The sequence below is a fragment of the Ammodytes marinus genome (genome assembly GCF_949987685.1).
Source record: "Ammodytes marinus genome assembly, chromosome: 12".
Lineage (NCBI taxonomy): Eukaryota > Metazoa > Chordata > Actinopteri > Uranoscopiformes > Ammodytidae > Ammodytes > Ammodytes marinus.
Window position 1 is genome coordinate 5,077,390 of NC_137216.1, and position 25,642 is coordinate 5,103,031.

The 25,642-nt window shown below is 40.4% G+C and overlaps 1 protein-coding gene across 1 annotated transcript; it reads left to right on the forward strand.

The window, feature by feature from the left end:
• Positions 1 to 561: 561 nt before the first annotated feature.
• mrasa (muscle RAS oncogene homolog a) lies at positions 562 to 24,985 on the forward strand. The gene is made up of 6 exons (XM_080038651.1): positions 562 to 701; positions 15,742 to 16,016; positions 17,359 to 17,512; positions 17,954 to 18,053; positions 19,880 to 19,959; positions 20,795 to 24,985. The coding sequence occupies exons 2-6, from the start codon at positions 15,824 to 15,826 to the stop codon at positions 20,892 to 20,894; spliced, it is 627 nt and encodes a 208-aa protein (XP_079894777.1). The 5' UTR covers positions 562 to 701; positions 15,742 to 15,823; the 3' UTR covers positions 20,895 to 24,985.
• The last annotated feature ends 657 nt before the right edge of the window (positions 24,986 to 25,642 follow it).

The window sequence follows — 25,642 nt, forward strand, 5'->3', positions numbered from 1 at the left end:
TGAAATGTAGCTGTCAGTCAACAACAAGGCTATAGACCCTGGAACACCTGAACAGCTGAAACCTCACTTCCTCAAATCTTTTCGAACCATCACCTGTTGCCCAGTTATGTTATTAAACTAAGAGAAATGTAAAGATGTGTGGCAGCTTTAGACATTAGAAAGTAGGCTATGATTCAATTTCAACATACAGCCCAAACACACACATTTTTTTCATTAGCCTAATGTATCCTTTTGACTGAAATTAGCTTCATTTGACAGGACTATCCCTTTAAAGAGGTCCGCTTCACGAAGGGACAGTCCATTTCACTATGAAGGGGGACTCTCTCACTGCTTCGTGATTTTTGAAACAATCAACACAAAAAAAATATTTGAAAGAAAAGCTATCATGATACTTTCCTATAGCTCCCAAACATTGTTATCACCTTATTATGTTCAAACCTACGTGTAATGATTCAATGTCTTCTCAAACACGGCGGTCACCCCTGTTGGGGCTTTTCTATTTATAGCATCAGCTGTTGCAATACAAAGATTAGCTACTCAACGTATTGTTTCGCAGATGTGGGGAGCACACTCTCGTCTGTGGCGGAAGGGCGGCGGTGGTTTGAAGGCGAGAAGGAGAGAGAGATGAGGAGGAATATGTCGGCGTGAGAACATTTTTCTTTGTGTGTTTTTCTTCTTCACGACAGCGAAACTCCATAACGGTAAGTGGCGTTCGTTCCCCACCGTTGACAGAGACGAGGTCGTGAATGCGGGCGTCTGTATTCACGGACGACGGACGGCGCGGGCAACACCTAGCATTTTATGTTAATTCAACTACTAGCAGCATATCAACAACTTAACTGTAGCCTAGCTTACTGTCAGCACATTATTTCGACTCTTTGACAGCGCGGTAAACGGTCAAGGGAAGTTGGTTGAGTGAACGACTGAAAAGCTTTGTGCGGAAATTCCGTTTTTGCTGCAAACTTCAAGAGAAAGATGAAGCACGCGAAATCCGTTATTCAGGGGCGGCCACTGTCGGTTTTCCATACCACTGCTGCTACTCACCACACACAACACACACAGACGGGCCTTGCGTCTGTGTCAAGCATTTCACCGTGGGTTGGACGAAGCAAAAACAGTGCTCGTCTTTTAATTTGTGTCAGAAATGGCCACGAAGCCTTTCTAGCAGCCCACTGTAGGCTAGCCTATGTTCGCTTCCCCACGGTGTTTTTACCAGCTGTGTAACCCCACTACTAGTTCAGTTAAAACAGAGATGGTTGTGCACATTTGCCCGCTGGACTGAGAGAACAGAGAGATTCTTCATGTATCAAATCATAGGATGAGATCATTCAGAAGCACCAGTCTGTCTACTCTGCACACACACACACACACACACACACACACACACACACACACACACACACACACACACACACACACACACACACACACACACACACACACACACACACACACACACACACACACACACACACTTTACTAACTATTAATAGCTTAGTGAAATCACCAGATAATTTGGTTGGCTGGGGACAGATCCCCCTTTATCCTTCCATCATAACTTTATGGAAATGCCAAACCCTACTGCTGCTGCTGCTGCTGCTGCTGCTGACGACTTCGCATGTGAGCGTAATGGTTCACAATCTTTTTAATTGTGACCTTTGACCAGGGGAAACTTCCCTCTGTATGATGGACTGGTAGGGTTAGATACTAGGGGTGTCCACCAATGTGGCATCCATCTTTGAATTATTAGCCTAGCCTACATGTTCACCGAGCCTGATATTGCTTAAGGGTGATGATTCCTGTGAATTCCTGTGTATAGAATATTAAGCAGGTGACACTCATGACAGCCTATTTATAACATGTAGCAAACAGTTGGCCTGCAGTGATGATATTCTGTGAATGTGTGGTTTCAGACAGAAGTGACGTCTTCATCATCTGCCCTTGCGCAAGGCAAGTCCCCCCCCCCCCCCAACTGCCAGATGGCAAAAAGATAAGACACTGATTTCCCCCTCCGTGTGTTAATGTATGGATTGAACCTTATTTTGATATTTAACTAAAAGACACATTAACCTAATATTATTCCAGTCCTAATTGGTGTGAATGTTAATTGATAGTCTATTTACAGCAAGACTGTAGTTAATACCGAGGAGGAAAGTGATTTTTTAGACATGGGCTGTTGTAAAAGGTTGTTCACCAGAAATGATATCTAGGACCTTCAAGGATCACAACCTGGGTGGACAACCTGGTCAACTACCTGCTGGAAAGCTACAGAGGGCCGCAATAGAAAATCAGAACCATGGTTTAATGCGAGGGTAAACATTTTTTTTTGAACTTATAGATATCATCATGAAACTTTGCCAGTTGATTACTGACATTAAAACAATGGTTTTTTGTATTGAATTTTTTTCAAAAATGTTTGAATATATATGCAAATTTGGCATATTTCACAAATTATGCACAAATTTGTATATCTTTAAAAAACTAAAATCAAGATATTGGCTAAGGCAAGAGTTGAAATCTTTATTGCATTTTGACTTTATATAAGTGTGTTAAGTTTCTACATAACAAACTTCCTCTGTGAGAAATGGTGTGATAATTCTGGTTTAGTTATCATTATTAGTTTACTTTAATTAGGATCCCAGCATGCTATTGCTGTCATCACCATCAAAGAAACACACACACTTCACTGACTTTACCTCGTAGATCAGATGAAGACAAACTTTCTCAGTCCAAATCCGTCCACGGACTGAATGGCTATTATTCATTTATATGCTGAGAGAACACATGTTTGTCCTGTAATTCACCCAGGTGTGATGTGTAGCAGTGCCAGTATGGAGCTGTGAGAGTGTACTGTGCCCTGCATTAAGGTTACTATTGTATCATACTGTGAGGTTTGTTTTTGTTATTGTGAAGGTTTGATGTGATCATCAACTGATCCTTCTCTCAGATGTGTTGACATAAACAAAGTAGTCTTCTAATGCTTGACAGTGGCTCAGCTCCTGACCTTCCCTCCACCATTCATTCAGTGACAGTGATTTCTACTAGTGGTCCGCTCATAACATCCTGTTTCCTGCTTGAAATTCCCATATAGCCAGAGAAAATGTAAAGATCCTCAGAATACAACAAATGGAATGGTCAGTAGAAAAAGTACAGTAGAAAAATGCTCCCACCAAGTCACAGTACATGCATAAGATATATTAAGTTGTGTGTTTGAATAGCAGCCTTAAAAAAAACAAAACAAAAAAAAAACAGTCTATTTAATGGCTAATGTTGAAACAATACGTTGAGAATGGAGACTGTGCCAAGTGAGTCACTGGTGATGATCCACAATCATGTGATCAGCTGGTACAGTAACTGCTGTCAGGCTATTGGCACTTGCTCCTCTCTTTGGAAAGTGTTGCACAAGGTTCTCATGTGAAATCTGTCATGGAGGAAAATATGATAAGAAAGGACCTTATTTTGTCAAATAAATAAAAATAAACTACTACAATAAATAGCATCTTTTATTGATTCATATATTTTTAATTTATTCAGTACATAAAAGATTACTAAGCAAAATGAGTTAAAGACATCTGAATACAAAGTAAAAAGGAGATCCGGCACTCTGGTCTTGCTAATCTTCACCCTTTATCAAGATGAAGATCTAGATCTTAATTAATGGGGATGCTGAGCTGATCTCCTTTTTTCCATCCAAGTATACGTAAGCCTACTAGTACTGAGTAACATTACCTTACCAGTGGCTCAGTTTGTAACTCTCTCACAAAGGAAACAACCCTGTGATTTTGATCACGTTAATAATTAAAGAATAATGCCACTATTGATGCTGGTAAATAAATGTGAATTACGTTGTATGTGCCTCAGCTCACAGACAAGAATAAACAAAGTATGTTTTTTTTGTCAACCAACAAACTGCTTCTCCAAGGTTGAGAACCCAGTTCCTCTAAATGTCTGGGTTTCAGGCAATATTTAAGATTATTTTTTCTCTTTCTTTCTTTCAAAGTCAAAGGTTGTTGAAAAGATCAGAATTGCTCTCCATCTAAGAAAAACTACTTGATGAGTGTTTGTCACTTGACTCAAGCCTGAGAGCTTTTATATATTTTTAACTCTGTGTTATTAACCCCTCCTCTCAATGGCTAATCAGTATATGAAGGCTACAGTAAAGGCTTGGGTGTGCACCGGTGTGTTCCTCCTTATTCCTGTTCTATAAGACATATTGCTGCTTTGTTCCCGTGAGAAGAGGGAAGTCTCTCTTTATCCTTTTCCCAAGGCAGCTAGCCACTAGCCACTTGTCAAGATCCCAGAGGGGCTTTATGAAGCCCAGGTAAGACTAAATAAGAAGCCCAAAAAACAACTGCTGCTTTTAGGTACGTCACAATGCCAGAAATGTAATGGTCAATACCATTGGAATTCCACGATTCACGGTACCAACTTCGATATCATGTTAAAAAAACAAAGCAATAATTCCCATGTACTTCATTTAACACTCCTTTTATTTAAAAAAAAATAACCTATAAGAAAACAACAGTGGCATGTAGTCTTCAAGTAACAAATAAGAAATAAACTATATAAACATTACAAAACCAACTGCCCTATGGAATCTCCTTGCTTCATTGGAGTTTTGTCGTATTTTCTGTCCCTCTGGAAGTCTGTCTGTTGTTGTTGTTGTTGTCCCGTGCCGGTGTGGGCCACACATAACTTCCTGCGTTCTTCTTCGTTTGGCATTTAACAACATATTAGAACACTAGTAGACATGCTGCCCCTGTCAGTTCAGTTCGGTACTTTTTCGTACAGTAGGAAAAATGAGTACCGTAAAATTTCCAGAATTGTGGTATTGGTAATATCGGTTCTCGTGAGATTCCTAGCTGCTTTTGTAACTCTAGATGTAAAACCACACATTTCACATAGGCATAATATGTCACCGGTTTATTATTTTTTAAGATGAGGAGAAGTCATCCTGGTTAGGCACAGCTGTGGGGATTGGGTCTTCAATGAGGAATCAAGTGAAAGAACATACAAAGAAGCTTTTTTTATTATGATTTCCAATATGCTTAGTAGGGTCGGACCGATATGGATTTTTGAGTGACGATGCCGATTATTTTCAGAGAAAAATTACGATAATGATTAAATCGGAGGATTATTATTATTTTTAAATCCCCAAAATATACTGTATATTGAAAAAATTAACTTTTTTGAACCCTTAAATATATATATATTAGGGCTGTCAAGCGATTAAAAAAATTAATCTAATTAATTACAGGCTCTAAATTAATCGCACACTTATATGACACTTTTATGCCTGTTTATAAACAACTGTAGGCCTATAGGCTACCGTTCATCTCTCTCTCTCTCTCTCTCTCTCTCTCTCTCTCCGTCTCTCGTAACATCTGTCTCCTCCCCTCAGCCAGGCTTCTACATTAAATATATTAAGGAACTACTAGCGCCGAAAGAAAAAAAACACAAAAAAACAAGCAGGCTAAATGACGCACACACACACACACAAAGGAGGAAAAAAGACAGGCATATGCTAGGAAGAGTGAGAGGGGGCGGGTGTTCCATTGAGACGATCGCAAAGTAGCAAACAAAAGTGAGACATGAGGAAGATTGAGAGATAGGCCTACTGTTTTGAACCTACATTGTTAATTAGGCACCCACTAAATCAATAATGCGAGACACTGCGAGAATAACATAAAACATATTCCTACCTTCATGCTTATTTGCCCTCGGCCCCTTTCCCCTGCTTCTTTCTTTAGGCCTACTCTTTAATCCCGTGCGGGCCGTGTCCGCAAGATACAGGTGCAGCTCCGCTATCATCTCACCTCTTTTGCACCGGGTCAAAGGGCAATACAGAAGTGCGATTAATCTGCGTTAATTTTTTTAATCGCGTTAATTTTTCTGTGATTAATTAATCGAAATTAACGCGTTAATTTGACAGCCCTAATATATATATATATATATATATATATATATATATATATATATATATAGGGGAAGGTGGGGTGATTTGTGCAACTTTTTACTCAAAGTGATTTTAAAGTCAGGCCTTGACAGTTATGTCTCCAACTCAAATATGTACATATATTTCAGGATGTTGTGCATCCCTGGCAATAAAAACTTTGGATCTGGAATAAACTGTTTAAGAAATATAGCTTTCGGAAAAAAGTTGTCTTGTCGCACAAATCACCCCACTACGTGGGGTGATTTGTGCGTCATTGTGTCACAATGACAAAGTCACCATCATCATCTTTCTGGCCATCTGAACTCTCATCAGTGGTGTCGTTAAGTGGAATTGAGATGTCACCCTCTTCTGAGCTACTGTAGACAATCACTTTCTTTTGGTGACCAGCGTATACAGCCATGCCACTGGCACAACTCTCAGAAATGTACTTTGCACTAGTTGCTCCGTGCTTGTGGAACCAACTGCCACCTGACAAATGTGATTCCCCCTACATTTCTGCCTTTAAATCAAGGCTCAAAACCCATATGTACACCCTGGTGTTTCCTCCCCATTAACCTCTGCACTACTTACTTACCTCTGCACTACTATCTGTGTTTATGTGGATGTATGGGCTTTACGTCTTTTATTTTGGTTATTGTTATTTTACCTTCATTGTTTACCTACTGAATGCACTATGTACAGCACTTTGGACAGTGCAAACTGTCATAAATGTGCTTTTATAAATACATTTTACTTACTTACTTACTTATAACTCACCCAGGCCCTTGCGCACAAATCACCCCATCCCCAGAATTTTGGATAATAGGCATGATGCAGCAATTTAGGGTTGACATTGTGCTAACTATATAGACTCAAAGTATAGCATACCAAAGCACTAAAACATGTGTCAAATGTTTTCAAACGTGTCTATAATTGTTCAGACACAATAATCAAAAAACCTTGATCATGGAAATTTTACTTTGAAAGGCAAAACACAGTTTTTTGAGCTTAAATGTGCTTATATCTTATTCCTTGTGTCTCCCTTCTTTACAGGATGAGTCAAATGGATGGCTCTTCTTAAATATGTGGTCACATTTCCAATTTCTTCCACGGTTTTCTAGAAACAAGGGGTTTTGCAACTTCCAAAATGCACAAATCACCCCACCTTCCCCTATATATATATATATATATATATATATACACTTGTTACTGTCGATAGGTGTACAGGAACGTTTTATTTATTGAAATATGCATTATCTAAAAAAAAAAAAAAGTGTTACAAATATGTCTAAAGTGGCATGACGCATTTTTTAACTCAGACATTAAGCATTTTATGTAACTGCACCCAACCCTCTGGAACTCCCTCCCTCCAAACATCTCCATCTCAGACTAGATAAACTCATTCAAAAGTCAACTCAAAACTCACCTCTTTAAGAAAGCATAATTACACCTGACTCTATTCCAAACCTTATCTTTAATTTGTCTGTATTAGGGCTGGGCGATATGGACCAAATCTTATATCACGATATAGGTAATTTTATATCACGATATGGATCACGGTTTAGTATTTTTCCTTTAAATTCAATGGATTACAATAACCGTACTGAACTTTAATCACATTAGATTATTTTCATCTTTTGCTTGGAACTTAAATTTCCATACAAAAGAAAAACTGGTGCAAAATACCACACCAGTCTGGCTTTAGTCAGTCAGTGCAAAATAAAAATGACAACATCAACCAAATAGCCTACAACATTTTCCAATTGATAGTAGCCTATATAAAAATAATGAAAGACTTGAATTTTCCTGCAGTATTTGCTCATCTTCATTTAAAAAAGCTGTCAAAATTAACTAGTGAGCAAATGTCTGGTAATACTTTAACTCCAGCTTCAACACAAATAATATTTTCAAGTTTGACATGTTTTAAAGTTACATAAAACCAGCCTTGCTGGCTGTCTCCAACAATAACAGCATGGGGGTGAAGCCCCGAGTAGGCTAAAGATGTCATTTTTAGCCAGCTAGCTCACGAGAGCTAACCCATGTAGTTTGCGGCTTAAAACAAGCCAACTCTGCGTCACGGCAACAGCACGTGAAGCACCGCACACAGCAGCAAGTTTCCTTTGCCGATGACATTTTTGACCGTTATTACCAGCTGTTCTGCCACCGTGACACGTGCTGTGTCTGAAATCGCACACTTAGGTAAGTGCACTTACATTGAGTGCACTTTATTATCCCTACAGTACACTTACTTATAGACGCAGTGCTCTCATTTCTACAGTGCACTGTCCCAACTGCCGTCGCGCACCTACCGGAAATGACTTTGCATTTTGACGGTTCTTCTTCGGTGGTATTTTTTTCTGCTTGTGTTACCGATAGCCAAAACAGGAACATAAATCGCGGAAAAACAAAAACAATGTGTAATTTAACTTTTGTAGAGCGCGTCTGTCTCCATGGTTGCTTCAAGCTCGTCTATTTTGATTTTAATGTCCCGTTCTCTCCGCTACGTAGGCAAGATGGCGGCCGTTGAGTGTGGAAAGTGTCCATCGCTCCACACTCAAGTTTTAGACCGTTTTGAGTGCACAACCGAGGAACTTACAGTGCACTGCATTTTGGCACACTCTCCGGTTTTGCGCAAAGTGCACTCAAAAAAGTAAGTGTAAGTACAGAAGTGCGCGATTTCAGACACAGCAACGGAGTTGGTTTGTTAACTGTAGTGATGGCGCACCGGAGCTAGACAGCTAGAGCAACAGATGAGGCTTCTTCTGTTGAGGGTAGAGAAGCTGTATTGCAGCCAGAACTCTGCTGCAGAGCCCCCGTGTGGCGCGGCGGTGTAACTGCAGTGTAACTGTAGGGACTCGGAGGGACAGCTGCCTCCCGCTCTATCTATGCTCCCGCCACATGAACTTTTTTTCTCCGCGGTATAAACGGTATGGCCAAATCTCTCCCGGTAGACACTTTCATATCGTCCACGATATGTTATCGTCATATCGCCCAGCCTTAATATGGACATACAACGTGGGGAATTACAGAGAGATGTAGCTGTCTGAAAGTTATCTTTGTTATGTTGCTTTTTCATAGAAGTACTTGAATACAAGTTGACACTACCCATCGCTGTGATGGATGAGCGCCATTTCTCCTTTACAGTATGGAAGAAAAACCAAACCTCTATTTTCAGGGGTGAGAAATGTCATCTAATGGCCAAAACTAAGAGTTAAAGGGGTAGTTCAGGATTTTAGACATAGGGCCTTATTCCCAAGTTAGCCTTGGTGTTCTTTATCATTGGAGACAGTTTTCAACACATTTAATTCAGTCCTTCTAGTTGCAGAGTGCGCTCGTGCTAAGCTAGCGCACGGCATCGGGGGAATACCTAGCCTGCTACTAAAACAGTCTTACCCACTCCACAGTACACCCGAGGCCAATCAATTATAACGCCAGACTATCGATGTAAATGTCTGCGTTGATAGAATAATTTTAGAAATAAAACCAACCTCGCATCGCATGAATTATCGCATTTTGAGGGACTACTTTCTTAGCAGCAGCGGACTTTTACTTTGCTGTGTAACCGAATCACTACAGCAGAAAGTAAACAGAGCAGCGTGGGACAGAAACTGAAACTGCACTGCCACCAGTCTACCGTCATTCTGTCCCGGTTCTCTGCTGCAGCTCCAGCGGGGGCTGTCTCTACAGACGCTCTTTCTCTTTCTGCCCTTTGAGCATCCCTCTCAATTCTTCATCAGTGTATTCCGGCTCGTACAGGTACGGGCAGCAGCAGGTAAACAAACTATTATAGAGCCTGTAACCTAGGTATTAGTCCGCCGCTGCCGCAGCCTACAAGGGATAAAGTCCCTCAAAATGCAATATGCGAGGTTGGTTTTATTTCTAAAATTATTCTATCAACGCAGACATTTACATCGATAGTCTGGCGTTATAATTGATTGGCCTCGGGTGTACTGTGAAGTGGGTAAGACTGTTTTAGTTGCAAGCTAGATATCCCCCCGATGCCGTGCGCTAGCTTAGCACGAGCGCACTCTGCAACTATAAGGACTGAATTAAATGTGTTGAAAACTGTCTCCACTGATAAAGAACACCAAGGCTAACTTGGGAATAAGGCCCTATGTCTAAAATCCTGAACTACCCCTTTAAGGGTTAGATTCATGGGCATTATTGTGAACATAGCCTAAGTGTTATGCACAATATGTCCGCTGGATCCTTTGGTTGGCCTAAATGGTCAGATGCCATGACCAAACATATATTAAGATTTCCTTTACCAAGCTTCCAATCCCATAGGAACTTGGTTTAATCTTGTTGGACTGTTTAAGTCTCTCAGTGGTGTTTGAGAGAAGTGTGCGTTCCACTGAGTAGATTCTCACTCAGAGAGAAATGCTGACACACTGTGAAAGCTTGTGGTCTGACGTGGCTTGAGCTGGCCAGGCCAGGCATGATGACGGGTGTGAAAACCAGGTACTGTGATTTCCTGGTGCTTCTCAGGCTGTTTTTTTTTTTTTTTTTTTTTGCTTTTCTGCACAGCACTGATAATCCGTCTAAGGCAGTGTCCTGTGAAATGCTTTAGCAGGAAAGACCTTTACTTAGTGACAACCAGCCAGCCAAATGACTAAACTGGCTTTTTAACATGAGGAATTTGGCCTGGAAATTCTTTGGCCAACCTGGCTGGCTGACTGGTTGGTTGGTTGGCTGGCTGGCTTTGGCAAGGAAGGAACCATCTTCCTTCCTTCCATTGTGCTGGGCAGGAAAGGATGGACTGTGGCCAGCTGACAGCTGTTTCCTGGTGGATGAAGGAGGAATGGCTGCGTGGGTGGGTGACTGTTCTGCTATAGCGAGTGGATGTGTTTTTTCGTCTTCTGTTGCTACAGTTTGATGAGAACTCGAAATCTGAGGGTTCACAGCAAGGAAGTGGATAAATAAATACATTTCAGTAAATATTTAAAGGTACACTTAATTTCAGAAGTTATAATGCTCAACAACATCATATTCTAACAGTTCTATCAACTTTGTCCATGTTGTCTATTGTTTCTTCTTCTTGACTCTTCTGTTTCCCATTGCTTTCATCCTCTTCTCCCCCCATCTCTTGCTTCCCTCATCCTTCAATACTGTATAAATTCTGCATGTTAAATACAATATAGACATAGTGCTTATACATAATCACCCACTCCATATCCATACATCATTTATTTTTCTATTCTGTCTATTTGTGTTGATTACAACTTAAAACACTAATGTACTCTTTTTCTGTATGTTGTTAATGGTGCACATATACACATGCATACATATACACATAAGTTTACAGTACACATAAGGCACTATTTTTTGCATACTTGTGTATATTACAGTTCCACCCATTACCATGTATTTGTTCTGATTTGTTGCCATCTCTCTTAGCTGTTATGTTTATTTTGCAAGGGCATTGAGAGATATTCAATACACTTGTCAAATTGTGGTGTGATTGTTGTTTTTGTCATAGAACGAAACAACATGATAACACATAGCAGAGGCCCTATGTAATTGTCAATAGTGATTTGAACCATATTTTTTTATTTTTAATGCATTTGAAAAAATCTAAGATTTTTCTAAAATTGAAGTTGTCATTATGGGGTATTATGTGTAAAATTTTGTGGGGAAAAATCATTTATTCCAGGCTGTAACATAACTAAAAAGCTGGAAAAAGTGAAGCGCTGTGTGGATACTTTCCATATGCACTGTATATTAAGCCTCTGCTCTACTTTACTTGTGTGGGAAAAAATACTCAGCTCTTCTGTTAAAGCTCTCATAGCAAGATTGATGTTTATTTTTGTTTTTCTTAAAGCCATAATTACAAAGACAGTTATAGGTCTGTGTTGAAGCCATCATAATTCTCTACTGCTTATGTGGTTCTAGTGGGCTGCTTAGAATATACATCATTAGCTTGCTTTGTGCTACCAGGCGTTGGGAATACAGACGTGACTTATGTGCTGTGTGTGAATATGACTTGAGCCAATGACATTAGAACAGTACAAATGGTTCTAATGGGGCAATCAGAGGAACTTCATTACCCGTTTATTAGTCACTCCTACTTCTTTTGTTGTTTGACCTGCAATAAAGATTGATAATGCTGCACAGATCACAATAGCTGTGAAGCACTACACTTGATGACATATGCGTCTGCTTTGCCTACAGGGAACCTTTTATGAAAGTAAAAAAAACAACCTTTTAGACAGTTCTGCTCCAATACAACTCTAGGAGAATGGATCAGAAATCACTGAGGCACATCTCTTTTTATTTTGAAAGAAACAACAAGAACATAGCAGTGAAACAAAACTCCAACAAGAGAAACTCTGTGGGCTTCTTTTTTGTTCATAGTGTGAGAAACAGTTCTATTGAGTCTGGCACTGTCTGCAGCGTGCCTGCTCCTCACTGTGTTCCATAATATACTGCTCACTGTATCTGGTAAAAAAACACAAAAGAATACTTAAAGTTTTGTTAAAGTTTTACTCTCAACAAAATGTGTAATTTATCTGTGGATAGCATAACTTCTGTAACCCCCCCATGGGTAATTCTGAGTAAATACAACAACACGGTTAGCACGGCTACATCAGGTAAAGCCTTCGGTGATCACACATGGATTTGATACCTTCTGCTGTTTGTCCAGGTTTTTGTCTTAGCAGTAGAATCAACAACTGAAACATTACTTGGGAACTTCTTGGGATTTTTCTGTGCTCCTGCGCCAGTGTCAGGGGGCGACGGCAGTTTGTAAACGCTGCCACACTGAGAAATCTATAGTTTTGTTGAGCTTATAGGCTTAATCAACTTTGTGTCAACTTGTTTGGTGATACCTTGAATACATACACACAATACAAAAAAAAAGTCACCACCGGGTTTACTAAGCAAATAGGTAAGAGCCCTCCATCAGTCAGACACTGCAGTAATGAATATGTTTCAGTTGGCAGAGTTATTAACCCGTAATGATGCAGTGAATAGCTTCTTATTTCTTAAAGAGGACCTATTATACTACTTTTCTGGTCTTAATTTCTTGTTTTACACTGCTATAGAGCAACCTGACACGAATCACATCACAAAAAACTATGTAGATTTTCGGGAAGCTCTTTCTCTTATTTTGGCGATCCAGCATGTCCTGTCAACACTTGAGTGTGTGTGCTTCGGCAATCTCCGCTCCCTCCGCCTGTGCATCGGCCATCTCCGCTACCCTCCCCCCCTCCCCCCTCCTGCAAACCCCACTCCGTTGTGATTGGTTACCTTCCTTCCGGAACACTTTCAGTGGCAGGAAGCGCGAGCATGGACCTATAAGGGCGCGAGGCAGACGCGAACAGGGAAGTGACAGCATTACCATACATGGAAACATCCGCGTGGTGACTTCACGAAGTTACATGCGACGTCACAAAGTTACAAAGGGTAGACCGCTTTGAACACGTGACTTCTCGACTGGCTAGAATAGTGTTTAGTGCTCGGCACAGACACCCCAGACGGTCAGCAGGGAATACGTCGAAATGCATGTAAGTCATTATTTGATCATTTAGTATGGTTAAGCATGACTATGAATCATCATAACAACGTTTATAGGTCATAAAAGTCAAAAAGCATCATAGGTCCTCTTTAAACAACCATGTCAAAAAACATATGCTGTGGTTTTGGAAAATATATTATTGGCCTGCATGCACAATGTGAAAAGAACACAAGGGATATGGAATTTGCATGTGTAGCCTTAAGAAAACCTAGCCTGGCTCCGCCCGCCTACCTACTTCCGCTCAAATTTCATTCTGGGGCTGCGGTGAATTTCTCAAGTTTAGCTCAGGAAAATTTTGGAAGGTCCAATCAGCGAACAGAGCGAGTGGCTAAGAACGATGACGTCGAAATCGCGCTGCAGTTTCAGTTGAATGCTGCGTTCCTTTATACTCGGAACTCGGAGATTTCCGACTTGGTAGTTCCGAGTTCCGACCTGTCTGTGTTCCAGTGCATCTGCTCCTTTCTCGTCCAAATAACTAAACGTTAGGCTCTAGCAAGTTACCGTTGCCAGGTACCGGCCACTTAGGTACAGTGGTTAATTTTCTTGTGAACACATATCTAACCAGCCAATCACATGTCAGCAACTCAATGCATTTAGGCATGTAGACCTTGACAGGACAACTTATTGAGGCTGAAACCGAGCAACAGAATGGGGAAGAAAGGGGGTTTAAGTGACTTTGAACATGGCAATGTTGAGGGTGCCAGGAGGGCTGGTATGAGTATTTCAGAAACTGTTGATCTACTGGGATTTTCACTCTAAACCATCGCTAGGGTTTACAGAGAATGGTCCGAAAAAGAAAAAATATCCGGCAGCGAGCGACATTTGTGTGGACGTAAAATGCCTTGTTGAAGTCAGAGGTCAGTGGAGGATGGGCAGACTGGTTCGAGATGATAGAAAGGCAACAGTAACTCAAATAACCACTCGTTACAACCAGGGTATGCAGAATACCATATCTGAACGCAAAACACGACCAATCTTGAAGAAGATTGGGTACAGCAACAGAAGACCCCACCGCGTGCCACTCCTGTCAGATAAAAACAGGGAAATTAGGCTACAATTGTCACAGCATCACCAATATTGGACAATTGAAGATTGAAAAATCATGCCTGGTCTGATAAGTCTCGATTTCAGTTGCGACATTCAGATGGCAGGTTCAGAATTTGGCGTAAACAACATGAAAGTATGGATCCATCCTGCCGTGCACCATCAACCATGCCATGTTCAAAGTCACCTAAACCCCCTTTCTTCCCCATTCTGATGCTCGGTTTGACTTCAGCACATTGTCTTGACCACGTCTAAATGCATTAAATTGCTGCCATGTGATTGGCTGATTAGCTTTTTGTTTTTATAAGCCATTGAACAGGTGTACCTAATAAAGTGACTGACAAGTGTAGACTGGAGCAATGGAAAAAGGTTGTGTGGTCTGATGAGACCAGATTGACCCTGTTCCAGAGTGATGGGTGCATCAGGGTAAGAAGAGAGGTGGATGAAGTGATGCTCCCATCATGCCTAGTGCCTACTCTACAAGCCTGTGTGGCAGTGTACAGTAGGGTTGTTTCAGTTGAATCTAGATTCTAGATTCTTAGCAACCTTTTGTGCCAAATAAAGCTTATCAAAATGTGTTATGTGTGTGCTATGTGCCGTAATCAAAGCTAAAGATGGCAAACAAAGTATTTGAGTGTGTGACTTTTTTAATTTTTTTGACCGGGGAGTTTACAACCGGCATGCATATGAAAAAGTTACTTAGCAGGTCAGTGTGTGGATATGCTCTGCTTTGAGGCCTCTGCAGGAAAGCATATGATCACAGCTTTGTACACTGCTGTTGGGCTAAGGTTCGACTTACTGTGGCCGATGGAAAAATTGTGGCAAATTGTTTGGTGCAGCCCTCTGTTTCTATCAACCACAGAACTCTGCAGGGTTCTGGGGTTTCATTTCTGCCCATTTATCATAAATACTCAAGTCAACGCAGCTGACTGTATTAACAGAACTCGAAAATCATCTGTACGCTGTTCCAAAATGGTTCAAATGAACTTTTTCCAATCTTCTTCCATATAATAAAGCCGTGTGTAGGCTAGCTGTTTTACTCTGGTGTATGCAGATTAGAATCTTATTTACTGTTGCCAATCTACAAGCTGGCTGAAAGGGGGCTGAAGTGAAGCCTCTTGTTTGTCATCTGCAACAAAAAACCTTAACACTTCTCTCCCTTGTTTTCTCTTCCTCTTTCCTATGTTCCCTCCCCCCCTCTCTCTGTCTCTCTGTCTCTCTCTCTCTCTCTCTCTCTCTCTCACAGACAGGTGCTTATCGACAACCACCTACTAGCCTACTTCCCACTTCTTCTTTTTTTTCTTTTTTGTACCACTGTTGAGGTAGCCATGGCGACCAGCGCCTTGCCAAGTGACAACCTGCCAACGTACAAGCTGGTGGTGGTGGGGGATGGTGGTGTAGGGAAGAGCGCCCTCACCATCCAATTCTTCCAGAAGATCTTTGTGCCAGACTACGATCCAACCATAGAGGACTCCTACCTTAAACACACAGAGATAGACGGACAGTGGGCCATACTGGATGGTGAGTAGAAGTGCATGAATGATCCTATATACCCATGCTAATGTTTATTTCACGTTCTGTTTTCAATGTGTTCAATGTCAATGAATGTTGTTTCTATGTTATTTTAACTGCATGCCTGTGGTAGCTGTTTCCTACACTGAGCTAACTGTTGAATGACATTCAGAAAAAAAGGCCCTGCTACGATTGTTGCATGTGGGAGAAATGATGCATACTTCCATGATTTTATCCTCCCCTGAATCAAGTATGTATTAATGATTTAGAAAAGAACAACATTATGGCAGGCAGTTTCAAAGTTTTAGGTAATGCTTCGTTGTGTAAACTTTTAACATACTGGTATGAACTATAATGGGCAGCTAATGACCTCTGTCAAGGCTTGAAAACAGTGCTGTTATGTAAAGGGAGCCAAGGCCCAATGACAAAAACCCATAAAAACATCACTGGGTCAATAGGCTCACCCAAATCTACATCTCTAAATTTCTTTCTCTCTGGATTATGGAAAAGGCCTGGGGTGGAAGTGACAAACTCTCAAAAATTGAAACGGGTAAAAAAAAACAAGGTTGCACAATCTGATTGTCTTCTAATAATAACCACAAATTGGGTCAGATTACATTTGTTAGTAGATCAATGTAACAATGCTTTTGGTTTGGAGGGGTTCAACAACACATTTTGGGAATAGCTCTTTATTGTGTGTACCCGATTAATTGTTAAGCTAAATCAGGTGTGTTGGAGGTGCATTAAGGAATAATATGAAAATTAAATGTTATGTACTCTCAACAAGCCACTGCAACTGATTTTTTTTTTTTTAAATATACAGGGTCAGTCGGTATAATATAATAGAAAAAAGTTGTTATAATAGTAATTGTAATACCGGCTTACTTAAAAGAGATGCACCATTCTGTACTCTAAAAGCCCATGCCAGATATACATGTTTTGGATTCGTTTTGAATGTACAAAGTCTGTAAAAGAAAAGCCCTATATCTGTTAAAGAAATACTTCACCCATACAGAACAGGCATTCTATATCATTATATATTGCTATTATAATATAATGAATGAGGTTTTTCTTCCCTCAGTCTTTACTTAGTCTTCCCTTGGCCCAGCTGTCCTGTTAATCCTAACCCTACATTTTCCCATGTGTGATGTCACACATGGGGAAATGCAGGGTTAGACAGTGAGACCATAAAACACTCTTTCTGCCTTTTCTCGGGCTAGGATGAACCGATTTCTAAAATGTTTGCACATTTATACTACGAATGATCTCAGAGTTCAATACACCTTCATACTTCCACCGGTGAAGTAAATCTTTAAGCAAAACATTGTGTCCCTCCATCTATGTGTCTCAGTGCTGGACACAGCTGGCCAGGAAGAGTTCAGTGCCATGAGGGAGCAGTACATGAGGACGGGAGACGGCTTCCTCATAGTCTTCTCTGTCACGGACAAGGCCAGCTTTGAACACGTGGACCGATTCCACCAGCTCATACTGCGCGTCAAAGACAGGTACATTAGGTCACAGCTTATAGCACAGCAATACATAGCATACATAACAGCTGTTGCTAATGCACCAACCACAAAAGTGGTGTGTTTACTGTTGCTCATTTGTCTACAAGATTTGAGTGTTGCAGAAATGTGAAACCTCCTTAAAAATTGTGTGAAGCATGTGATGCTCTTTCTCATCTTAATATAACCTAACACTCTTTGAAACCACTGCAAATGGTGAGGAATTTTGGAACAATTAAAATTGTGTGTGTGTTTGTGTTTGTGTGTGTGTGTGTGTGTGTGTGTGTGTGTGTGTGTGTGTGTGTGTGTGTGTGTGTGTGTGTGTGTGTGTGTGTGTGTGTGTGTGTGTGTGTGTGTGTGTGTGTGTGTGTGTGTGTGTGTGTGTGTGTGTGTGTGTGTGTGTGTGTGTGTGTGTGTGTGTGTGTGTCCTCTTTTACTCAGGGAGGCCTTCCCCATGGTGTTGGTGGCAAACAAAGTGGACTTGGTCCATCTGAGAAAGATCACCTCTGACCAGGGCCAGGAGATGGCTGCAAAACATAATGTAAGCAATGAAGCACTTTAACAAAATAAAAGAACGGTTCAATCTCTCCTTCACCCTCTTTCCAGTTGGCAAATAACAGAACTCAGTACAAGTTATCATAGCCAACATTGATCAGCAGTGGGAGTGACAGCCCTCCATTCCGTCTCCCCCTTCTCCCTGTCATCAGCTACAATTGGTTTAATAAAAGCCAACTTCACCATAGAATTGCTCTTGTTTACATAGTTTCTAGTTTCTGCAGTCAGATAATTGATCAAGGATGAAATAATAGTAATGTTGGCCTATAAACAGTGCATGTTAAAGCTGCTGTGCGTACTATGTACACGCTGGAGGCTCTGGTAAAGCTTTAATAGAAAAAAGCCTGTTCTAGTATGCATAGTTGCCTGAATTGCCGAAGAATGGTTACTTTATGAATTGAACAGGCTTAATTTGATCAAAGCATGATGAATGAAACAGACAAATAAAGCCAAAACTCCCTTCTTACTGTAATCCATACAAAAGCATCACTTCCATACACAACGCTACCAATCTGAATCTTCTAAAAAGGCCAGCATCAAACAACCACAACTTTTAAAAAGTGAGAGAGCTTGTAAAAAAATTCAAGTGTCTGCGACTTTACTTTATGTCTGTAGGGTTACTGTAAGGCAAGGCAAGTTTATTTATATAGCACAATTCAGATAAAGTGCTTTACAGGGGCAATATTAAAATACATAATACACATTAGAAAAGCGAATGAATAGAAATAAAACATTTAAAAGCTAATAAGTAGAAATAGAACACTAATGTAATAATACAGTCAACTCACAGGCAGAGAGAAGGTTCTCTAAGTGTCTCAGTTTACTTTGGTATAGAGGAAGTGACAGGCCACTCTGCCACACACACACATACAGTATCCTCTAATTCCAGGCATGTGACATATTGGAACTTTTTACGTCACACTTTTATTTTTATTTTTGTTTGTTGGATCCAAGAGCCTCTATTTAATGTTTTCTAGACCCAGCCTTGGGGATAGGTACACCACTTGAGTTTGTTTTACAGTGACCAACATCAGACAAAATGGATTCATCAATGTCATCAGTGTTGAGATTGAATTAATAAGTGGACAAATAAGCTTTTTAATGACATTGTCCAATAAGTATGTAGTGTTTGTTGTTTTAGTGACTAAAACAACAAACACTACATACTTATTCACTGAAAAATTAAAGGTGAAGTAAGCGGTTTATTTATATTAATATAAGTGTTAAATCGCTCTTTATTCATACAGTAATCACTTACACGATGTGCGCGTTTCATAAAGCCAATCCCTTATTCCGCTGCTCTGCATGTAATAAGCAATTAAACTTTATGTAGTATCCTGAAATTTTATCCAATCAGAAGAGAGAACGCTACAAACCGACACCCGTCCGCACCCGTCTCACTCATGGTCTCACTGCCGGTGCACGCCAGAGCGACACATGGGTGAATGTTTATGCGCCTACAATGGCGGAGCAGGTAAAAATCCTTCACAATGTCTGTTTTGATGGTTTTTATCATGTTTTATCACACTTATGGATCTGAGATGCTAGATAACTTGCTGCTTGAAGACCGCAGTGTATTAATGTGGTGACGTAGGGACGAGGGAGGGGACTGCTAACTGCAGTAACTGACAGGAAGTTAGCTAAAAGAACCATTCCGCTTACAGCTCCTTTAAATAATGAATATGATAGACTAACATTTAGTCTATCATATTCATTATTTGATTTTTCAGTGACGTGTCATTAGCAACTCCCACCACTCTAATACCACATACTGTATTCTTGGATTTTGATTATCTCTGCTTGTTTCTTCAGATAACTTATATTGAAACCAGTGCCAAGGATCCTCCAATGAATGTGGACAAAGCCTTTCATGAGCTGGTTCGTGTTATAAGGTAACTTCAGACCTGACTGGAAAACTATTGTGAGACAGATTCACTTTCTAGGAAAGACTGTTAAACTGCATTCGGACAATATTGATTGGCCCTTAAGACGGACTACAAACAGGCATTAAATCTCTACTCAAAGCACACGCTTTGATTTACACGTACATTGACTTTGTATGTGATCTTGACGCGCTTCAGTGTGCAGTGTGTTCGCACCTTGACTATTCTGATAGTGTTCTGCTGGATTGTGAGGGCAGTCAAAGTGTTTTAGGCAGAGTGGAAAAGCCAAGCAAAAATCCCAGAGCTATTTCCTGTCTTGACACACGTGTAATTTCAGAAGAATTTGGTCTGTGTCAGCTTTGTGTGTTGCCATAGTCTGTTTAAGTCCACGTATTACTGCTAGCAACAAGTAGGCAGGTCACAGTGTTTTAGGGCTTGGACCCACCCCCCCATACCCCCCCAATCCAAATACAAAGCTGGTTACCTCTTTGAATACAAGTAAAGGAGAAATCTGGATTGGGGAGAGTTCATGCCAGGTCTGTAACTAAAAATTCTCTTTTTTCATAATGTAGCGAGACTGAGGAGAGTTGATGGATGAATCAACATTGCCCTCTTGTGGTCAGAATGTAGAAAAGGAGGCTTTTGGAGTGTGGAGTTGAGACTTTTGGATAGGGCCAGGCTAACAACCTATTGTAGCCTACTGAACAGACATGACACTGGTACAAAAATATCCTAGAATATTATTGATAAAAAATCTCGAAGCTAAAATGATACCTTTAGCCAGATTATTGAGATCAGATTACATTTTTTCAACTGTTCCTTCAATGTATTTTCTCCTCCACAGACAACAGGTCCCAGAGAGAAACCTAAAGAAGAAGAAGAAGATGAAATGGAGAGCTGAACGTTCGGCGGGTTCCCATAGGTTCCACTGCTCCATATTGTGACCTCCCTCGTTCTCTTTATCATTTGTAACATACACACACCCCACACGCACACCCACATACCTTTTTTGGATGTCAGGGAAACTTCCTAGCAGTGGTTAACTACTGGAGCACAAAATGGAGTGGGTGGTCGATGAATGGCTGGATGGATCCAGAGGGACGGAAAGTGAAAATCAACCCTGAAATGTTGAACCGATGTCCCCTCACATTCCCAGTGCCATGGAATGAGTGCTGTGCCCTCTCTCCTCAACGTATGGGCCTTTCACAAAGCTCTTTAGACTCCTCCCAACTGGATTCAAGGAACCACAGTGTCTGTTTCTCATTCAAGGTAGACCTTTGAATTTGATAGCAAACGTGGCACCAGACGTTAGACTTTAGTGGGGGGGGGGGGGGGTAAGCCAGAGATCGGAATCACTCTAATATTGGAACTTTTGTCTTCATGAGAAAGGGAAGGAAACAGGAGGGAACTGGCTCCAAAATGGCGCCTCCTTTTTTCATTGACTTCATCCAACAAACCAGCTGATCATCGGCATTTCTATCCTCAGAGTCACACCTACAATTTCTGGAAGAAAAAAAAGCACCTGCGTGATCTTTTGATATGTTTGTCTGTGTTCTCTCTTTTGCAGAGTGGACATGATAAGGGCATGGTGTATGAATGTGAGTATGGTGACAGTGAATTGTGTAGTGAAAATAGATGTTGTGCGGTGCTGTCGGTGAGCCAGCCTGGAGAGTGCAGCCAGTACCTTGTGGTCATGTGATTGTTCTGGTTTTTGAAATGTCGGTTGAGAGAAGATGGGGAGGACGTGTTGTAGCAAAGGAGAGATACGTGACATGATGCTGAAGATGTGTCTCATCGGTGGACAGCTCGTGGAATAAGTGTTTAAATATTGTAATTGTAATGGAGAGGGTCGGCGTATGTGGTTAGACTTTAATCTAAACATAACAGGGTTCATACCAACACTGATGTGCCAGCGACCATGTTTAAAAATTGATTATTGTCCCCATCGTAGAGACATACAGTATATCAGAGCCTCTATACATCAATTATTTGAATGCAGAAGAAACAGATGGGTAATTTAAGTTGCCTCTTCTGCCATTGCCAATGGCCTGATGAGTGCAGTCTCCATCAGTACTCTAGGACCAATAGCCCTGTTTTTTTTCTTTGTAGTCTTAACTGATTCTCTTCAAAACAATTAACTTTACATGTTTTTATAACAAAAATAAAATAGAAAATTACACTTATTTGTGATTATATTATATTATATATATAAAAAGTTGAAATCTAAGTATATGTGGCAATGTAAACAAATGAAATGTTGTGTTGCAAAAGATGTTGGAAGTTCTTAAGAAGATATAGAGTGGATGAGGGACAGTGAGAGTTTGGTGTTTCAGATCTTAAACAGGGCTGGAGAAGCTGTTTTGCACTCACCACTAACCAAAATAATGTGATGTCACTTTATTTTTTCAATCTTGGGGCTTTTTTTTCTTACCGCTCCGCCGAATTCAGGACGATGTCACAAGAAAGAGTCATGCTCAGTGAAGGATAAAGACTCCTTAAAGTTTGGGGGGGGGATACATACTGTAGCCCTGGGAATACGTTAAGAAGGAAAGCCTGTCTGGACGTGGATGCTCCTAGGACTTAAAGCAATGGGAACCTATAGCTACAGATTACAAACAGTTGTAGGAAAACCACACACTCGAAAAACAACAAGACATTCAGTATATTCATGTTTGTAGCCGTGTTGGGTGGATATAGGAATGTACAATTTAATAACCTTTTTGAAATGGCTTGTACTGTTAACGCACTAAACTTTCAGTGGACAACTTTTTTTGGGATGGATGAATGAATGAATGAATGAATACCGTCTTTAAAGGAATACATTTTTGCACTTTTTAATACAATTTCTGACTTTCCTATTGGCATGTGGGCTTTCTGTTCAAATCGTTTAGTGAGATGAAAAGGCACAGTCAAAACAATTTGAATGTAGAATAAAATAACAAAGCAAATTGTTTGGCCATCAATGTTGTAGCCCTGTGTGCCTGTGTATGCCTGTTGCCCTGGCAATGATTGTAACGGAATAAATGAGTTGGAGTTTAATCATTCGAAGGGTATTAAAAAAAACAGGGTCTGTATTTCTCTGTATTTAATGAAGACGGTTGGGTGTGAAGAACACTCATTTATTGAATGGCATACAAGTTCACCTCGGCATGAAAGTGGAAAATCCAACCTCAGCAAAAAGAAGGAATACAGTGGTTATCTACATCTGCTGTCAAAGGGATTCGGGATCCAACACAATGACATAAAACTTTCAAGTGGTGATCATTGACCAACTGAAACAACAGACTCTGGATCATGGAGGAAGAAAAAAAAGAGAATGTGTTTGATGAAAATGTCGCATCATGTATGTTTGATACCATTTTTATATTATTGATATGAATTATTGATTTGATTCTTGCTAAGTGTTTTTATAAAACAGCAACTGAATAATTTATTACTGTCTATGTTACCTCAGCGTGTCCCAGACCTGGACAAAAAGCTAACCCCGCCTCCACCCCCAACCTCTTTTTTTTTCTTTGGGACACAGGCCTTTTGCCTTTCAGCCCCCCATATGAACAGACTTGTAACGCGTTGTGGACCAAGAAGAAGAAATTCAGTCCTGAACTAGAAAAAAAGCACGAGGACCTCTGCTTTATTGAAGCTCATGTGGATGGCCTCACAAGTGAAAATGTAATCACACAAGGTTCAAAAACAAGGACAGTTTGAGGTCCGATTTGTCATTTTAAATGTTTCTTTGTTCAATGTGAAATTTCTTAAAAGAGTAGTTTGACATTTGGGAAATACACTGACTACGCTATGTCTGGGCCTGGGGGGTATTAACACTCAAGTCTTCCCCGTAAATATTTAGCTACAGCCAGCAGTCGGTGATAGAAACTTAGCTTAGCGTAACGTAAAGACTGGTGTAGAGAGAGAGAGGCAAACTGCTAGCATGGCTCTGTACGACGGTGACACAATCCGCCAACCAGCACCTCTGAAGCTCCCCAGCTGCATACTATCCCTGTGTTCCAAATCACATACTCTTTCTTTTTACTACACTACATACTAAAGTACAGAAGAGGTTTAGGTCCACACGAGAGAAAATAAAATCAGATAAGAAAGATTTTTTTTTCATTATGTTGAGAAATGTCAAGATTGAAGATGAATAATCCAAAATGCTGTTGGAGTTAGTGGGGCATTTATGTATTTTCAGCATACTACAATTGACGTACATGTCTTGGGACATCCTAAATCTTTTTCTGGCATACTAAACAGTATGGAAGTATGGGGTTTGGAATGCAGGTTATATTTGCTTCTTTACAATTTGGGGGTTTATGTTTATGTGCCAGAATGTCTTTAGAGGGGACCAGGGTAGCTCTTTACCCATGATTCCAGTCTTTAGGCTAAGCTAACCAGAATGCTGGCTAGCTTCATATTTAGTGTACAGACATGAGAGTACTGTACTATCTCCCTGCAAGAAGGCAAATCAGTAGGCTATATTTCCAGAAATGGTGCACCATTCCTTTAAGCAGACTGAACTCTTGTACCAGCCAGGTGTCTTCTATTTGATAATATAACTTTTTGGTTTGGGGTCCAGAATACAGTTTGAAATCAGAAAAAGTTACCTTTCTTGAATTAATCCTAATGGCTGGTACAAAGAAACCTGCTGTTTTTATTACCTTCACATTTTTAGGCAGACCAAATACAAATGCCGAAAGTGAAAAAAGTGAATATGACGTGGGCCTATCTGACCCTGGATTATATGTGAGCCATATTGAGCACTTTTGTTTTCAGTAATTTGAGAGGTAGCATTCTTTTTCAAATGGACATCAAGTATTTGTTAAGTTTTGAGTTTTGGAATTGAGTTGTGTTGTATGTCCTGAAAAAGGAACGTATAAACTTTAAGTTTGGGTTACAAAAAGCAACATTTCTGGTTACGTGATGTGTTTTTTTGGACAGGTCTGTTGTGTTCTAACTGGCTGTGTCAGACTGAGGAGCTAGACGAGGCACAAACAAGCTGTGGCCTTTAAATCTAGCCTCAGGGGTCCATTTTATTTCAATAAAGAAATACAAGTATTGTGACTTAGCATGTTTTACCTCTTTTACCATTTTTAGTGGGATGATAGGTGGGTATCTGTGTTATTACATTTTTTTAGATCGCTAAACCACAGTGGGCACAACTGGACATCCACATCACCTAACAACACCATGCACAGCAGCAGTTCATGTGGACCAAACTCTAGATCGCTTTTCATTGCTTTAACTACATTTTCTGCAACTCTGCACACTCATCTCATGGCTTAACCACAACCTGCACAACATTGTTGATTTCCAGCACTTTGTTCAAATGCTAACACACTGCTGTCAGCTGTAAACCACACATTCACAACAGCATGGATTTCAGCCTATTGCATTCCAAACACTGCGGATTGCAATTTCAACTGAAACACTAAGAAGTTGTCTTGTTTTAGACTTGGTAGTAAACATATATACAGTATATAGGGAAAGCTCAAAACATTTTTTTTTAATGAAGACAGGTTGTTTGAGGGAGAAGAGTGGCAGTGAGAGTGTGAATGTGTGGAGACCTAGAAGATATAGAGCTGTAATATCTGATGAAATACAGTAAGGGCTACACTGATAGACCATGTTGTGAATCTTGGTCTCTCATTGAGAGAGGCAGGGTTGAGAGTGCAACCTAATCTGCAAAGATCTAAAG